Source organism: Salvelinus alpinus, chromosome 3 (genome assembly GCF_045679555.1).
Source record: "Salvelinus alpinus chromosome 3, SLU_Salpinus.1, whole genome shotgun sequence".
NCBI lineage: Eukaryota > Metazoa > Chordata > Actinopteri > Salmoniformes > Salmonidae > Salvelinus > Salvelinus alpinus.
This window is the reverse complement of record NC_092088.1, coordinates 79,676,093-79,694,820: the sequence shown is the minus strand read 5'-3', so window position 1 is coordinate 79,694,820 and position 18,728 is coordinate 79,676,093. Positions and strand designations below refer to the sequence as shown.

At 42.7% G+C, this 18,728-nt stretch overlaps 1 protein-coding gene and 1 long non-coding RNA gene across 2 annotated transcripts in view; one reads left to right on the top strand and one right to left on the bottom strand.

Moving 5' to 3' along the window:
- LOC139571421 (polypeptide N-acetylgalactosaminyltransferase 2-like) overlaps window positions 1-14,222 on the bottom strand; it is a 132,948-nt gene extending 118,726 nt beyond the window's left edge. The window contains exon 1 of the mRNA XM_071394272.1: window positions 13,991-14,222. Coding sequence (XP_071250373.1) covers window positions 13,991-14,086 — 96 coding nt within the window. The 5' untranslated portion in view covers window positions 14,087-14,222. The remainder of the gene's footprint in view (window positions 1-13,990) is intronic.
- A 2,455-nt stretch (window positions 14,223-16,677) lies between these two features.
- LOC139571420 (uncharacterized) lies at window positions 16,678-16,975 on the top strand. The gene is made up of 2 exons (XR_011674291.1): window positions 16,678-16,759; window positions 16,894-16,975. It is a non-coding gene; the product is annotated as an uncharacterized lncRNA (long non-coding RNA).
- Window positions 16,976-18,728: the final 1,753 nt, after the last annotated feature.

Below are 18,728 nucleotides of genomic sequence, written 5' to 3'. Positions count from 1 at the left end.
CCTTGGCCAACTGTGCTGGTCCACCCTTACTGCCAGCCTTGAGGGATATTCTCTGCGTGCCATCATTCTCTCTCACGTTGCCAGTTAAGTCATTCTGGAAATGGTGCATATAACAATTCATGCTGCCAGCTCATTTCAAAACAAACAATTAAAACAGTGGTCATTATACTTCAATTCCAGTTTTGGGGAAAAACACATTTCTAATACCCCTAGAAGAAAGACGGTGCTTATTATCAGATCAATAAGATACTCTCTCTACCACTGAATCAATGAACCACCACTGGGAGAAAATAAAGCCAAATCTGAAAGATAAGAAAATACCTGTCATTTTCTCTCTGAACCCTCAGAGACACAGAGAGCCGACAACACCGGATTCCAGTGAAATCAGCATAGGGCAATCACCACTGTATAGACTGAGACCCATAAATATCTACAGCATGTTGTTGTTGGAGGGAGAGTTCAGTCAGGCTTAAAGTAATCTATAGAATAAGATGGGAATCAGGGCCTCATTATGGTTCCAACCTTTCTATACACAAGTTATGTAAAGCATAGACAGGCTGTTGGACCTTTCCTCTGCAATGGAATCAGTTTGTCAGAATGATTTTGGAAGAATGGGGCAATAACTTTTGCGTCATTGTGCTGTTGGAGACAGGAGTAACTATTCTTATTCTACTAACACAGTTGAGCTAGTCTAACAATCTTTTTGTGTTGTGTCTTAATGCCGTGTGGGAACCAGGCATAAGATGGGTGAAATGTAGTACTTCTGTTTGTGCTCTTTATTGCTCAGTCTAATCATGGCCTCGAGAACACTGCTTAGGCTAAATATCCATCTTCATCACATAGCTGTAACAGTCGTTTCATTTGCTGTCAAATTAGCATAATAACACCAACTTTTTATTGTGTATCAACTGTGATAGCATTGTTCACCACAGTAATTTTTGCTCGTTACAGACAACCGCTGTCTCTCTCTGGATGTCTCAAAGTCGCTCCCATGTTTCACTGCTAAGCCAAATTGTTAACTGACTATATACGAGAAAGCTCAAATGTGACATATCATTCACAGTATATCAACTGCTAAAGTCCCAGGATGTTTCTCTAACATCTCTCTGCTAGTACATAAACCCCTGGGTTATGTGCAGTTGGACAGTGCTACTCACAGTGACAAGATCAGGTTAGTTGGAAACTGAATTTAAGATCCAATTAGATTGAATTAACTTCTTATTCCCATCTTTCTTGCTTCCCATATGCTCAAAATGTGATCTCAAAATATAGTACTATATCAAAATATTGACATCTAAATGTGGCCTTGTTATACAAATGTAACAGGGTTGGTTATGTTTCCACTTGACACTGAATAAATATGTATTCAATGTTCATCTATTCCTATTGGTTGGTTAAATGTACATATCAATAAGGTGGTATGCCATTGGTCATGCATGCAGATAGGGGGAGATCACAAATGTAAATTCTAAGATACCAGTTAGATATTGGGGGCATCCTGGGATTAGCTGTTGTATGTTATTGCTGTAAGCATGCTCTAATTGTAATGATCACTTTAGCCCCTGCTAATTCACAGTTATTTCCATGTTAAACAGACAAATCACAAATCTACAGCCATCAACATCCTGTTGTCCTGCACATCTAATGTGCTTCCTTGTGTCGATCGTCAGAATAAACACCAATCAACTGGGATCGACGGCCGGACAGTCCTTTCTTTAAAAACACAACACGAAGTACGCTCACGTCGGTAAAACAAACATGGGTATCCTCTGTAAATTAATTATTGAACGTTTGTGTGTTTGTCAATGTCCTTTAATGTCTTCAATTCATGCCTCCAATAGGCAAGCCTCTTGCTTTTAGAATAGGAAAGACATGTTCAATTGCCTACAACACACAGAGATTCTCAATTTCTATAGAGGGATTATTTGTCATTCCTGATCAAGAAGATGTAAAGGATTCAGTCCTTTTCAAAGAAGGAAACAAATCACAGGCAGGGAAAGTGCGATTTCATTTGCTCAACTTCCAGTAAGGATATAGTATCCACACAGGGGGTTTCATTTACCAAAAAATACTAGGGCTACTCTCTATTTCCGGGTGTTGATTAGTGTTTCTAGCCTTTGGACTCAAAGCTCATGACAAATACCTGCAAAACCACCAAATCTGTTGGCTCACATGGCTGCCATGTTCTTTTCCAAGAAACAGCCTACAGCAGTCAGCATGAGGGCCAGTCATGCATTCCACACATACAGTACCAGTAGAAAGTTCAGACAACTACACTTTCCAGGGTTTCTCTTTATTTTTACTATTAGACATCAAAACTGAAATAACACATATGGAATCATGTAGTAACCAAACAAGTGTTAAACAAATCAAAATATATTTTAGATTCTTCAAAGTAGCCACACATTGCCTTGACAGCTTTGCACGCTGCTGGCATTCTCTCAACCAGCTTCATGAGGTACAGTATTCACCTGGAATGCATTTCAATTAACAGGTGTGCCTTGTTAAAAGTTAATTTTTGGAATGTCTTTCCTTCTTAATGTGTTTGAGCTAATCAGTTGTGTTGTGACAAGGTAGACAGAAAATAGCCCTGTTTGATATAAGACCAAGTCCATATTATGGCAAGAACAGCTCAAATAAGCAAAGAGAAATGACAGTCCATCATTACTTTAAGACATGAAGGTCAGTCAATGTGGAAAATGACAAGAACTTTGAAAGTTTCTTTAAGTGCAGTCGCAAAACCATGAAGTGCAATGATGATACTGGCTCTCATGAGGACCGCCACAGGAAAGAAAGACCCAGAGTTACCTCTGCTGCAGAGGGTAAGTTCATTAGAGTTAACGGCACCTTAGATTGCAGCCCAAATAAATGCTTCACAGAGTTCAAGTAACAGACATCTCAACATCAACTGTTCAGAGGAGACTGCATGAATCAGGCCTTCATGGTCAAAATACTTCATAAAAACCAGTACTAAAAAGGACACCAATAATAAGAAGAGACTTGCTTGGGCCAAGAAACACAAGCAATGGACATTAGACCAGTGGAAATCTGTCCTTTGATCTGATGAGTCCAAATTTGAGATTATTGGGTACAACTGCCATGTCTTTGTGAGACGCAGAGTAGGTGAACGGATGATCTCTGCGTGTGTGGTTCCCACTGTGAAGCATGGAGGAGGTGGTGTGATGGTGTTTGCTGGTTAAACTGTCTGATTTATTTAGAATTCAAGGCACACAACCAGCATGGCTACAACAGCAATAGGCCATCCCATCTGGTTTGTGCTTAGTGGGACTATAATTGGTTTTCAACAGGACAATGACCCAACACACCTCCAGGCTGTGTAAGGGCTATTTAACAACGGAGAGTGACGGAGTGTTGCATCACATGACCTGGCCTCCACAATCACCCGAGCTAAACCTATATTGAGATGATTTAAAAAAAATGCATTTCACCTTTATTTAACCAGGTAGGCTAGTTGAGAACAAGTCCTCATTTACAACTGCGACCGAAACACAGAGTTACACATGGAATAAACAAACACAGTCAATAACACAATAGAGAATAAAAAATTTATATACAGTGTGTGCAAATGAGCTAAGGGAGGCAATAAATAGGCCATAGTGGCGAAATAATTACAATTTAGCAATTAAACACTGGAGTAATAGATGTGCAGAAGATGAAGGTGCAAGTAGACACTCGGGTGCAAAGGAGCAAAAAAAAAATAACAGTATGGGATGAGGTAGTTGGATGGGCTATTTACAGATGGGCTATGTACAGGTGCAGTGATCTGTGAGCTGCTCTGACAGCTGGTGCTTAAAGTTAGTGAGGGAGATATGGATCTTTGCAATTCGTTCCAGTCATTGGCAGCAGAGAACTGGAAGGAAAGGTGGCCAAAGGAGGAATTGGCTTTGGGGGTGACCAGTGAAATATACCTGCTGGAGCGTGTGCTACGGGTGGGTGCTGCTATGGTGACCAGTAAGCTGAGATAAGGCAGGGCTTTACCTAGCGAAGACTTATAGATGACCTGGAGCCAGTGGGTTTGGCGACGAATATGAAGCGAGGGCCAGCCAACGAGAGCGTACAGGTCGCAGTGGTGGGTAGTATATGGGGCTTTGGTGACAAAACAGATGGCACTGTGATAGCAACTGCAGTTGCTGAGTGTTGGAGGCTATTTTGTAAATGACATAGCTGAAGTCAAGGATCGGCAGGATAGTCAGTTTTACGAGGGTATGTCTGGCAGCATGAGTGAAGGATGTTTTGTTTCCGAAATAGGAAGCCGATTCCAGATATAATTTTGGATTGGAGATGCTTAATGTGAGTTTGGAAAGAGAGTTTACAATCTAACCAGACACCTAGGTATTTGTAGTTGTCCACATATTCTAAGTCAGATCCATGTAGAGTTGGTTGACAACTTAAATTGATAAAATAGTAGCCTGTACAGAGAATTGACATATACAACTAAAAACTCTGACAATACTTTTTTCTAATAATTTCTCATTTGCCAATATGTTAAAAGGTAATATTTTAAAGTTTGTTTTAAAGTTTACAAAGTAAAATCAGGTAAAACAGGTATGTACAGTACTAGCTACAGAGCCTTCAGAAAGAATTCACATCCCTTGACTGTTCCACATTTTGTTGTTACAGCCTGAATATAAAAATTGATTAAATATAGATTTTGTGTCACTGGCCTACACAAAATACCCCATAATGTCAAAGTGGAATTATGTTTTTTTATTTTATTTTTCCAATGAACAAAAAATGAAACGCTGAAATGTCTTAAGTATTCAACCTCTTTGTTATAGCAAGCCTAAATAAGTTCAGGAGTAGAAATGTGCTTAACAAGTCACATAAGTTGCATGGACTTACGCTGGCCCAGGAGTGTGAAGGTGAACGGAAAGGCTCTGGAGCAACGAACCACCCTTGCTGTCTCTGCCTGGCCGGTTCCCCTCTCTCCACTGGGATTCTCTGCCTCTAACCCTATTACAGGGGCTGAGTCACTGGCTTACTGTTGCTCTTTCATGCCGTCCCTAGGAGGGGTGCGTCACTTGAGTGGGTTGAGTCACTGATGTGATCTTCCTGTCTGGGTTGGCACCCCATCCCTTGGGTTGTGCCGTGGCGGAGATCTTTATGGGCTATACTCGGCCTTGTCTCAGGATGGGAAGTTGGTGGTTGATGATATCCCTCTAGTGGTGTGGGGGCTGTGCTTTGGCAAAGTGGGTGGGGTTATATCCTTCCTGTTTGGCCCTGTCCGGGGGTATCATCGGATGGGGCCACAGTGTCTCCTGACCCCTCCTGTCTCAGCCTCCAGTATTTATGCTGCAGTAGTGTATGTGTCGGGGGGCTAGGGTCAGTTTGTTATATCTGGGGTACTTCTCCTGTCTTATCCGGTGTCCTGTGTGAATTTAAGTATGCTCTCTCTAATTCTCTCTTTCTTTCTCTCTCTCGGAGGACCTGAGCCCTAGGCCCATGCCTCAGGATGACCTGGCATGATGACTCCTTGCTGTCCCCAGTCCACCTGGCCGTGCTGCTGCTCCAGTTTCAACTGTTCTGCCTGCGGCTATGGAACCCTGACCTGTTCACCGGACGTTTAACCTGTCCCAAACCTGCTGTTTTCAACTCTCTAGAGACCGCAGGAGCGGTAGAGATACTCTTAATGATCGGCTATGAAAAGCCAACTGACATTTACTCCTGAGGTGCTGCACCCTCGACAACTACTGTGATTATTATTATTTGACCATGCTGGTAATTTATGAACATTTGAACATCTTGGCCATGTTCTTCCACCCGGCACAGCCAGAAGAGGACTGGCCACCCCTCATTGCCTGGTTCCTCTCTAGGTTTATTCCTATGTTCTGGCCTTTCTAGGGAGTTTTTCCTAGCCCCCGTGCTTCTACACCTGCATTGCTTGCTGTTTGGGGTTTTAGACTGGGTTTCTGTACAGCACTTTGTGACATCAGCTGATGTACGAAGGGCTATATAAATAAATTTGATTCAACAATAAAGTTTAACGTGATTTTTTAATGACTACCTCATCTCTGTACCCCACACACGCAATTATCTGTAAGGTTCCCTCCGTCGAGCAGGGGACTAGGTCAGGATAATTTGCAACTATGGCAAGAACTGAAAATTGTTGTCTAGCAACAATCTTCAACAAATTTGACAGAGGTTGAAGAATTTTGCAAAGAATAATGGGAAATGTTGTACAATCCAGGTGTGAAAAGATCTTAGAGACTTACCCAGAAAGACTCACAGCTGTAGTCACTGCCAAAGGTGATTCTAACATGATTCTGGGGTGTGAATACATATCTCATTTAAATTTCTATTTTATTTTCAATTTTATTTGCAAAAAGGTGAGGAGAAAAAAACATGTTTTCACTTTGTCATTATGGGGTAGTGTGTGTAGATGGGTGAGAGAAAAATATATACACTGCTCAAAAAAATAAAGGGAACACTTAAACAACACAATGTAACTCCAAGTCAATCACACTTCTGTGAAATCAAACTGTCCACTTAGGAAGCAACACTGATTGACAATACATTTCACATGCTGTTGTGCAAATTGAAGATGGGTCGTGGCTGGGTCTTCCAGCATGACAACGACACGAAGCACACAGCCATGGCAACTAAGGAGTGGCTCCGTAAGAAGCATCTCAAGGTCCTGGAGTGGCCTAGCCAGTCTCCAGACCTGAACCCAATAGAAAATCTTTGGAGGGAGCTGAAAGTCCGTATTGCCCAGCGACAGCCCCGAAACCTGAAGGATCTGGAGAAGATCTGTAGGGAGGAGTGGGCCAAAATCCCTGCTGCAGTGTGTGCAAACCTAGTCAAGAACTACAGGAAACGTATGATCTCTGTAATTGCAAACAAAGGTTTCTGTACCCAATATTAAGTTCTGCTTTTCTGATGTATCAAATACTTATGTCATGCAATAAAATGCAAATTAATTATTTAAAAATCATACAATGTGATTTTCTGGATTTTTGTTTTAGATTCCGTCTCTCACAGTTGAAGTGTACCTATGATAAAAATTACAGACCTCTACATGCTTTGTAAGTAGGAAAACCTGCAAAATCGGCAGTGTATCAAATACTTGTTCTCCCCACTGTATATGGCTTAGCCAGGAAGCTGATACAGTTGAAGACGGAAGTTTACATACACCTTAGCCAAATACATTTAAACTCAATTTAACAATTCCTGACATTTAATCCTAGTAAAAAAAGTCCCTGTCTTAGGTCAGTTAGGATCACCACTTTATTTTATGAATGTGAAATGTCAGAATAAGAGTAGAGAGAATGATTTATTTCAGCTTTTATTTCTTTCATCACATTCCCAGTGGGTCAGAAATGTACATACACTCAATTAGTATTTGGTAGCATTGCCTTTAAGTTGTTTAACTTGGGTCAAACGTTTTGGGTAGCCTTCCACAAGCTTCCCACAATAAGTTGGGTGAATTTTGGCCCATTCTTCCTGACAGAGCTGGTGTAACTGAGTCAGGTGTGTAGGCCTCCTTGCTCGCACACGCTTTTTCAGTTCTGCCCACACAATTTGTATAGGATTGAGGTTAGGGCTTTGTGATGGCCACTCCAATACCTTGACTTTGTTGTCCTTAAGCCATTTTGCCACAACTTTGGAAGTATGCTTGGGGTCATTGTCCATTTGGAAGACCCATTTGCGACCAAGCTTTAACTTCCTGACTGATGTCTTAAGATGTTGCTTCAAGATAGCCACAATTGTCCTGCCTCATGATGCCATCTATTTTGTGAAGTGCACCAGCAAAGCACCCCCACAACCTGATGCTGCCACTCCCGTGCTTCACGGTTGGGATGGTGTTCTTCGGCTTGCAAGCATCCCCCTTTTTCCTCCAAACATAACGATGGTCATTAAGGCCAAACAGTTCTATTTCTGTTTCATCAGACCAGAAGACATTTCTCCAAAAAGTACAATCTTTGTCCCCATGTGCAGTTGCAAACGATAGTCTGGCTTTTTATGGCGATTTTGGAGCAGTGGCTTCTTCCTTGCTGAGCGGCCTTTCAGGTTATGTCGATATAGGACTTGTTTTACTGTGGATGTAGATACTTCTGTACCCATTTCCTCCAGCATCTTCACAAGGTCCTTTGCTGTTGTTCTGGGATTGATTTGCACTTTTTGCACCAAAGTACGTTCATCTCTTGGAGACCGAACGCGTTTCCTTCCTGAGCGGTATGACGGCTGTGTGGTCCCATGGTGTTAATACTTGCGTACTATTGTTTGTATAGATGAACGTGGTACCTTCAGGTGTTTGGAAATTTCTCCCACGGATGAACCAGACTTGTGGAGGTCTACAATTAATTTTCTGAGGTCTTGGCTGATTTGTTTTGATTTTCTCATGATGTCAAGCAAAGAGGCACCAAGTTTGACGGTAGGCCTTGAAATACATCCACAGGTACGCCTCCAACTGACTTAAATGATGTCAAGTAGCCTATCGGAAGCTTCTAAAGCCATGACATAATTTTCTGGAATTTTCCAAGCAGTCAACTCAGTGTATGTAAACTTCTGACTCACTGGAATTGTGATACAGGAAATTATAAGTGAAATAATCTGTCTGTAAACAATTGTTGGGAAAATTACCTGTGTTATGCACAAAGTAGATGTCCTAACCGACTTGCCAAAACATTAGTTTGTTAATTTCTTATGGCTGGGGGCAGTATTGAGTAGCTTGGATGAATAAGGTGCCCAGATTAAACTGCCTGCTCCTCAGTCCCAGTTGCTAATATATGCATATTAATATTAGTATTTGATAGAAAACACTCTGAAGTTTCTAAAACTGTTTGAATGATGTCTGTGAGTATAACAGAACTCATATGGCAGGCAAAAACCTGAGAAAAAATCCAACCAGGAAGTGGGAAATCTGAGGTTTGCATGTTTGCCTATCCAATATACAGTGTCTATGGGGTCATATTGCACTCCCTAAGGCTTCCACTAGATGTCAACAGTCTTTAAAACCTTGTTTCAGGCTTCTACTGTGAAGGATGAGGGAATGAGAGCTGTTTCAACCAGGTGTTTGGCAGAGTGCCATGAGCTTACTCAGCCGCGCGCCCCCGTGAGAGGTAGCTGCGTTCCTTTTCGTTTCTAAAGACCGTTTGAAACATTATTGAAGATTAATGTTAAAAACATCCTAAAGATTGATTCTATACATCGTTTGACATGTTTCTACGAACATTAATGGAATTTTGGGACTTTGTCTGGCCTGCGCATCATGAATGTGGATTTTTGAACTAAACGCGCGAACAAAAAGGAGGTATTTGGACATAAATTATGGACTATCGAACAAAACAAACTTTTATTGTGGAACTGGGATTCCTGGGAGTGCATTCTGATGAAGATCATCAGAAGGTAAGTGAATATTTATAATGCTATTTCTGACTTCTGTTGACTCCACAACATGGCGGGTACCTGTATGGCTTGTTTTTGTGTCTGAGCGCCGTACTCAGATTATTGCATGGTGTGCTTTTTCCATAAAGTTTTTTTGAAATCTGACACAGCGGTTGCATTAAGGAGAAGTTTATATACAATTCCATGCTTAACACGTGTATCTTTTATCAATGTTTATTATGAGTATATCTGTAAAATGATGTGGCTCTCTGCAAAATCGCCGGATGTTTTGGAGGCAAAACATTACTGAACATAACGCGCCAATGTAAACTACGTTTTTGGGATATAAATATGAACTTTATCGAATAAAACATACATGTATTGTGTAACATGAAGTCATATGAGTGTCATTGATGAAGATCAAAGGTTAGTGATTAATTTTCTCTCTATTTCTGCTTTTTGTGACTCCTCTCTATGGCTGGAAAAATGGCTGTGTTTTTCTGTGACTAGGTACTGACCTAACATAATCAGATGGTGTCCTTTCGTCATAAAGCCTTTTTGAAATCGGACACTGTGGCTGGATTCACAACAAGTTTATCTTTCAAATGGTGTAAAATACTTGTATGTTTGAGGAATTTTAATTATGAGATATCTGTTGTTTGAATTTGGTGCCCTGCACTTTCACTGGCTGTTGTCAAGTCGATCCCATTAACGGGATCTCAGCTGTAAGAAGTTTTAACAAGAAAATTGTGGAGTGGTTGAAAAAGAAGTTTTAATGAATCCAACCTAAGTGTATGTAAACTTCCGACTTCAACTGTAAGAGCAACACACACAGGATAAAGACAAGTAGACAACAACCCACAAAAAGAGTAGTTCCTGCTGATCAGGAGCAGAGCAGGGGAGAGATTTAATTTGGGGTTTCCCACTTTGTGATCAGCGGGCCCATCCAGATCCTCTTTATTCAGCCTAGTCAATATTAGATCAGGGATCGCTCTGCTGGATCAAAAGGGCAGAAGCTGGAAGGGCCTGGAATGCTCTCTAAACACTTTTTCTGGCTCCATGTTAAACCACATACAAGGCAAAGGTCAGGATAGAGCAGGGGCATCAAAAGCAATGTGCTCTCCACATGACAACACATTTCCCCTCACAGGTAGGCTAAAGATAAACAGTGGGAAGAGTGGTGAGAGACAACAACCTAGCGTCATTTCCACACGATTATTCATATGAATCAACCCAAGTGCATCCTACGACACTAGACACATAGTGGGGGAAATTATTTTGGTGGGATTTTTTAAAAAACGGACTCAGATCCTATGCCGGGTTTTGTTACGCTGAGTTATTCCGTAAACAACGGGAGATTGCAACATGCCACATCATAATAAATTGTCTGAGGAGAATAGAACTGCACTAGGTGTTGGCTCTGACCGAGGGAATAGTAATCCAGGAGGACTAGGTGTTGGCTCTGACCGAGGGAATAGTAATCCAGGAGGACTAGGTGTTGGCTCTGACCGAGGGAATAGTAATCCAGGAGGACTAGGTGTTGGCTCTGACCGAGGGAATAGTAATCCAGGAGGACTAGGTGTTGGCTCTGACCGAGGGAATAGTAATCCAGGAGGACTAGGTGTTGGCTCTGACCGAGGGAATAGTAATCCAGGAGGACTAGGTGTTGGCTCTGACCGAGGGAATAGTAATCCAGGAGGACTAGGTGTTGGCTCTGACCGAGGGAATAGTAATCCAGGAGGACTAGGTGTTGGCTCTGACCGAGGGAATAGTAATCCAGGAGGACTAGGTGTTGGCTCTGACCGAGGGAATAGTAATCCAGGAGGACTAGGTGTTGGCTCTGACCGAGGGAATAGTAATCCAGGAGGACTAGGTGTTGGCTCTGACCGAGGGAATAGTAATCCAGGAGGACTAGGTGTTGGCTCTGACCGAGGGAATAGTAATCCAGGAGGACTAGGAACACTCAAATATCAGAATACATTTGTGAATGAATGCCATTATTATTACAAACATTATTTCAGCAAATGAATCAAACATCCAGTGAGCTGTTCAAAACTGAACAAAATGTAACCTGAGGATTATCAGTTATGACATCAGCAGAGAATGAAGAAACTCTCCCTCTGCTTTAAACACACTTGACATTTTTAATGTACACTTCCCAATGCATTAATTCATTATTATTCCAAAGAGAGCTTTGATTTAAAAAGCTGAGGAAGCACAGCATGGCCATTCACTCGCAGGCGCAGCTACAATGTTGTCCGCTGAGCCAGAGCAGAACAACCAACTTGTCAATAATTGTGTTGCAGAGCGGAGATCAGATCAAACACATTGGAGCCAGAGATAAAAGCTGCCAATCTGGTTACCATACACGTCCAGTGAGTGCATTCTCACCAAGCCGCAGCAGCTCCCAATACAATAATGTGACAGGTCGGAGAAAGCATCCATCATCCGACCTGGCTGCTAAACACTGAGGACCTCCAACCTGCATGACTGCAAAGAGGCCTAATTTAAGGCCATTCAATATATAGTTTACTCAGTCAGTTCAAGGCAGCAATTTTCTCTATTTTTAGTTTATCATGTTAAGTCTCCAAAGTGAAAGTGTTGGGTTGAAACTGTAAATGTCTGGGTGACGTTTTGGGTAAAATGTATGTCTGTAAACAATAACTTGCTCGGTGGAGAGCAATAAATTAGATTATATTTAAATAGTTAGAGGCCTTCTGAGCTGTGAGTACAGACAGAAGCTTGAACATCTGATGTAAATTCCATCACACCATTCACTGTAAGATGCAAAAACGGGGCAGGTAGCCTAGCGGTTAAGAGCGTTGGGCCAGTAACTTAAAGGTCGATGGTTCGAATCCCAGAGCAGACTAAGTGAAAAATCTGTCGATGTGCCCTTTTATTATATATTTTGATTTAACTAGGCAAGTCAGTTACGAACAAATTCTTATTTACAATGACGGCCTACCCTGGCCAAACCCTAACGACACTCGGCCAATTGTGCACCGCCCTGTGGGATTCCCAATCACGGCCAGTTGTGATACAGCCTGGAATCGAACCAGGGTCTGTAGTGACACCTCTAGCACTGAGATGCAGTGCCTAAGACCACCCTTGAGCAAGGTACTTAACCCTAAGTGCTCCTGTAAGTCGCTCTTGATAAAATACACTACCTAAATTACAGTGAGGGGCACTGTCAATAGTACGAAACAGAGGGTTCCAGTCTGCAGTAGCAGGAGGAAGCATAATGCTGTTGGGCTCTCAGCCACCGTGGTCTCCTTTTACTGTTGTTCTCCTACAACAATGCAAAGCAGCATCCACCCAAATCACAGACAGGCAGCTCAGATAGGCCTACAGCTGTAGGCCTAATTGTAGATGTAGCTTGTCTTACACACGGATAGAAATACAACGAACGTGCATTCTTTTGCAGGCTCATCTCCCTCCATAACAAAAGTCAGACATCAGATGCCCCCTTCCCACAGGAAGCATACCAGCGGCAACTTTATCACCCCTATTTGAGTACAATGTGGGAGTTTAGCACAGCAGTGTCGTTTGTGAGAGGTACCCTGTGATTTGCTCTTGAGGCGTCCCACTGCCTTGTACTCACCAGGGAAATGGGTAACTGCTCGCTGATAACTGGAGATTAGGCCTTTGTTAATCAAATCAGAATGCCCATGGGTCCTTATCTAGCTGCACCACCTATCCGCCTAATGTCAAATGTAAGGGACAGAATGACTGATCACACAATGACAACAGGAGCGGTTAGGAGTGTAGGTGTTATCACTGGGGTTGGTTACATGATAAAAACACTCATATTTTTGCTGAAAGGACAACTTTACTATAAGTGGCGTGTTTGACCTCGTCAATTCTGTATATTAAGGTAACAGAGAAATAAGAATTAAAGGCTTGAGAGAGAACTATAGTTCTTAGGCTATAAACTACAGCCATTAGCCTATTCCTCAATTTAAATTATATGACCATAAACAAGCAGGGATTTTAACAATGGCAGACTTACGCATAAGGTTTGCATATTTTGTTACAATGTAGCCTATATATTTCCTGCCAGTATTGCGAGGGAATATATTTCAACAATTAAGTATTTGTAGCCTATATACCTCACTGTTGAGGTCTTCCTAAATAGTCGAATAAGTAAGCGTTGTGTGCGTGAAACGCAGCTCTTCATAAAGTGTTTACAACCGCCCAGCTATTCAATCACAGCGAAATGATACGATACCAGACAGAGCAACGTTCAAATCATACAAGAACCATATCCCTATTTTCAAGCAAATTAAAATAATCTAGTTGTTGATGGAAACAGATTTTGGAACGATATAATATTCCATAATATAAACCGCCTATCAAAATAGCCACTTGTTAAACATCTTCACAGTATGTTTCGCTTTAGTCTTGAAAGGATTCCACGGACTAAATTCTCCTGAAAGCGAGCTCTGGGGTGTATTTATTACGGAAACGATTTACCGTTTAAGAACCAAACGGAATCAAACAGAGAAAAACTTAAGTATGTTGGACACATTCAGTTAGGTCGCTAATCGCTTCGTTCCATTTAAGAAACATTTTGCAGCAGAATTGGCGTAATGAATACACCCCTGATGCATTTTCAATAAGAGCAAAAAGTATCCGGGAAACCTACCTTTCGACTTAACGTTGTTCCCGAATAGAAATAATATGCTATGCCAAGCACCCACAGGACCGCGAAGCATAGTAACATCCTCGATTTCCTTCGCATTGCTGTCTGTTAGAATGTGAAATAAATGTCCGATAGCCTTATGCTTTGATTAAAGCGTCCTGTATCAGAGCTGTGTGCCTGCTATTGACGAGCAGTGTTCAGTGCAGCTTCGGCAGTCCAGCAGAAAAAGCAGGAAACAGCCAACATCACGAGGTTAGAGGGGAAAGGCCGTCTCTAATCCAATCACGCTCCGTGGAAGGAGGAGTGGTGGGGGTTGGTACGTTTGTCGCTCTGCAAGCGTTCTTGACATTGACAGAAGAAACATTGATGCAATATTGTGGCGATTTATTAGTGAATTCATTATTTTAGCTTCTGCAACATTATCTCGCGCATTTTAAAACGATCCAGTTTGTGTAACAGATTAATCGGACCCTGTGGCCTGTGTAGATAGTATTGTAATCCATAATATAAGAGTAACAGAGAGGGTTATGTTGTTCACTGTCCCCCACGATGAAATCGGGGAGGGGACTGTGGATCAGGTTGCGTCCATACGTTATTCGTTGGTATGTTCGTTTATTCGTATGACAGTCACACTCCCTTAGAGAGGAGAGTGCATTGGCCAGATTTTGACGAAATGTGGGTGAATTACCGCGTTCCTATGCTAGCCGGAACCAGGAAACTCGAAAATGTCCGACATGCTGATGTGTTCAGTGCGTCACGTGTATAACTACAACCAGTTAGAAAATCGGAGATTTCCGAGTTACCTAGTTTCGACTAGCACTTGAACGAGGCAAATGATGAGTCTTGCCGTATACAGCCGGCATTTACAAAATTACACTGATTGGCCAGATGGTGGCGCTATAACAAGATATTAAATATGCATACATTTGAAAGGTATTGCCCAAGATCCTAACTTTGTGTTGCATATCGGGATCATTGGATTCTAGGGTCCCCCGATAATTTGGTCCAATTATATTAGGTATATTCATTATTTTTTGATTATAAAAAAAGATATATATATTTCTCAGGGCAATTGTATTTTTCTAAAATAATATAATTTCAGCATACAATATACACTACATGACCAAAAGTATGTTGACACCTGCTCATCTCATTCCAAAATCATAGGCATTAATATGGAGTTGGTCCTACCTTTGCTGCTACAACAGCCCACACTCTTCTGGGAAGGCTTTCCACTAGATGTTGGAACATTGCTGCGGGGATCTGCTTCCATTCAGCCACAAGAGCATTAGTGAGGTCGGGCACTGATGTTTGGCGATTAGGCCTGGCTCGCAGTCGGCGTTCCAATTCATCCCAAAGGTGTTCGATGGAGTTGAGGTCAGGGCTCTGTGCAGGCCAGTCAAGTTCTTCCACACCGATCTCGACAAACCATTTCTGTACGGACCTTGCTTTGTGCACGGGGCCATTGTCATGATGAAACAGGAAAGGGCCTTCCCCAAACTGTTGCCACAAAGTTGGAAGCACAGAATCATCTAGAATGTAATTGTATACTGTAGCATTGATGTCCCTTTACTGGAACTAAAGGGCCTAGTCCGAACCATGAAAAACAGCCCCACACCATTATTCCTCCTCCACCAAACTTTACAGTTGGCATTATGTATTGGGGCAGGTAGCGTTCTCCTGGCATCTGCCAAACCCACATATGTCCATCGGACTGCCAGATGGTGAAATGTGATTAATCACTACAGAACGCTTTCCACTGCTCAAGAGCCCAATAGTGGCGAGCTTTACACCACTCCAGCCGACGCTTGGCATTGTGCATGGTGATCTTAGGCTTGTATGTGGCTGCTCGGCCATGGATGAACAGTTATTGTGCTGATGTTGCCTCCAACTCGGTAGTGAGTGTTGCAACCGAGGACAGACAATTTTTACGCGCTACGCGCTTCAGCACTCGGCGGTCCCGTTCTGTGAGCTTTGTGGCCAAACACTTTGCGGCTGAGCCGCTGTTGCTCTTAGAAGTTTCCACTTCAAAATAACAGCACTTACAGTTGACCGGGGAAGCGCTAGCAGGGCAGAAATTTGACAAACTGACTTGTTTGAAAGGTGGCATCTTATGACGGTGCCACGTTTATGTTCACTGAGCTCTTCAGTACGGGCCATTCTACTGCCAATGTTTGTCTATGGAGATTGCATGGCTGCGTGTGTAGCAGTGTGATGTTGTTCCCCTAGATTACGCACCAAATTGCACACAAGGACCAATTCAAATAGGCCAGGTCAAGAGGGGATGTTAATAATTTGATAATAATAATAATAATTCAGTGTATTTTTTTATTTAATTACAGCTGCATAGCTAATGTTTTTATTTGGTGTACAAACACTTTTTCATACCAATATTGTACATACATGTGATTGTAAAAGTGTTGTATATTTTGGTTTGGCCCATCGCGGGTTATCTGTATTCCCATACCCCTTTATCGTTCTCTTTTGCCTGACCCTCGGCTAGCAAGGTATGTTGTCCTTGGCTCCGAAACTGTTTAATATACAACCGTCATAAGGTTATACAATGTACTGTTTTGCAACCATAAGTTTGTTATAGTGTGGACAGTGTAGGAATTTATGTTAACAAGTTTCACAGAGCTCACTGACTGGGGTATCTGTTGTAACTTGTGAGTACTTGTGACAGTGGTTGAGTGAGTGTCCATGTGCTCGCGCAGGTGCCCGAGAGCTGTGACTGCGCCAAGGGTAACATGTGTGTTGTCTCTTCGTGTGCAGGTATGTCTTTTATTTTGTCAGAATTATGTTCTGTATAGTTCTACTTGTATGGTGAGCTGTTGTGCAGCGAGGGTGTGCACGCAGCACCTGTTAATTCCTTTTGGCGCTCTTTTGCCTGACCCTCGGCTAGCAAGGTGCCCGAGAGCTGTGACTGCGCCAAGGGTAACATGTGTGTTGTCTCTTCGTGTGCAGGGCAAATAAAAAGATTTCAACGAGCAGACCGTCAGTTGTGGCAGCGTCCTAATTAAAATTACACAACGCAGAACGAACCACGCTACAAACTGGTGCCGCGACCTGCCGACTGGTTAGCTCAAGCTGACCACCGGAGCTGTGCATGTGGAGGAGATGCGAGACCCGCGCATGCGCACTTGTTGATGGTTTGCTATAAGTGAATGTATACTGTAAATAGTGAAGGTGAATGTAGCATATGCACTAGATAATTGTATTGGTGTTTATTTGCATGTTTTGAGGGAATTTGTTTATTGCATTTTTTTTGTATTTGTATGCAGTAAATTACATTGTAGTTTAGTTCTCTATTGAGCCATGGAAGACTCTCAAGTCCATAAAATGAGTTATGCTGGGGATTTTAGTGTGGGTAGAGGGAGGGGTGTCCATGCATTTACACCATTGGTACAGTCAGCTCCTGGGAGTAGAGTGGCTGCTAGTCCTGAGTTTACAAGCACTGGGAGGGGTAGGCTGTTTACTCCACCTGACCAGGGTATCCCACCTCTGTCTCTTGATGTACCATTGTCCCCAGTCCTCAGTAATAATGGGACACCGAGTCAGCTTAGTGACCTTATTAAGCAGATTGGTTCAGAGATAGGAGAATCTATCAGAGCGAGTTTACTGCAGCCTGGGGCTTCAAGTCTTTCTCTTGCCCATTCCCCTGACCAATCCCAGCAGTTTCCCCTGCCTGAACAATGTGGGTCAACTTTTATTGATGCGTCCAAGCTGAATCTGGTTGTGAAGTCAGAGGTTAGTGCTCCACCTTTCTTCAGGGGTGATGGCTCAGATAAGTACTCTGTCCTGGAGTGGGAGGAGCTAATGGGAGTCTACCTAGAGAAGAGGGGTTACACTGGGTCTGAGAATGTTGGGGAGGTGATGTCTAGGCTCATGGGGAGGGCACGGGATGTGACCAAAGTCTTGATGCGTAACAACCCTGTTGTCACAGATGTTAAGGCAGTGTTCAGTGTTCTCAAGCAACACTTTGGGGATACTGTCTACTCAGGTATGCCATTAGCTGATTTCTATTCAATGAGACCATATGCTAATGAGGGTCCACTAGATTTCTGGATTAGGCTTAACAAAGCTGCAGAGGCAGCTGAACAGTACCTTGTAAGTGAGGGTAGAACCTTGCCCAATCAGTGCTCAGAGTTGGCAGTCATGTTTGTACGCAACTGTCCTGATAAAGAGTTGGCCCAAGTGTTCAAATGCAAACCCCTTCGTGACTGGACAGCCAGTGAGGTACAGGATCGTTTGGATGAACTGTTAAGGGAGCGTAAAGCATGTAGAACACAACTTTCACAGCAGGTGGCTGCTGTCTTCGACTCCCCCCAGGAGGAAGTGGATCCTGAGAGCAGACCTAATGTGTCATCTTTTTCTCGATGTGGCCGTGAACCAGAACAGGCCCAATCTGTATCTGAGGGTGGGACATTAGAGACAGTTTTTAGTATGCTAGAGAAGGCTCTTGTCAGCAATACTCAGTCTGTGAACAGAGGGCCCCGTAAACAGTTCCCCAAACGTGAGCGTGAGTGCGCTGTCTGTGGAAGCACTAATCACTGGACCAAAGCTCACTGTCAGATGCACCAGCTGTGTTTCAAGTGCTTCTCTCCTGGCCACATGAGCTTTGACTGTAGTGAGACTGGGAAGCGAAAGAGCCCTGTATGTGGACAGACTGGCAGGTCTCAGGAAAACTAGAAAGCCTCCATTCTGAGGAGGGCAATGTGAGGCAGTCTAATTTTTCCTCCAC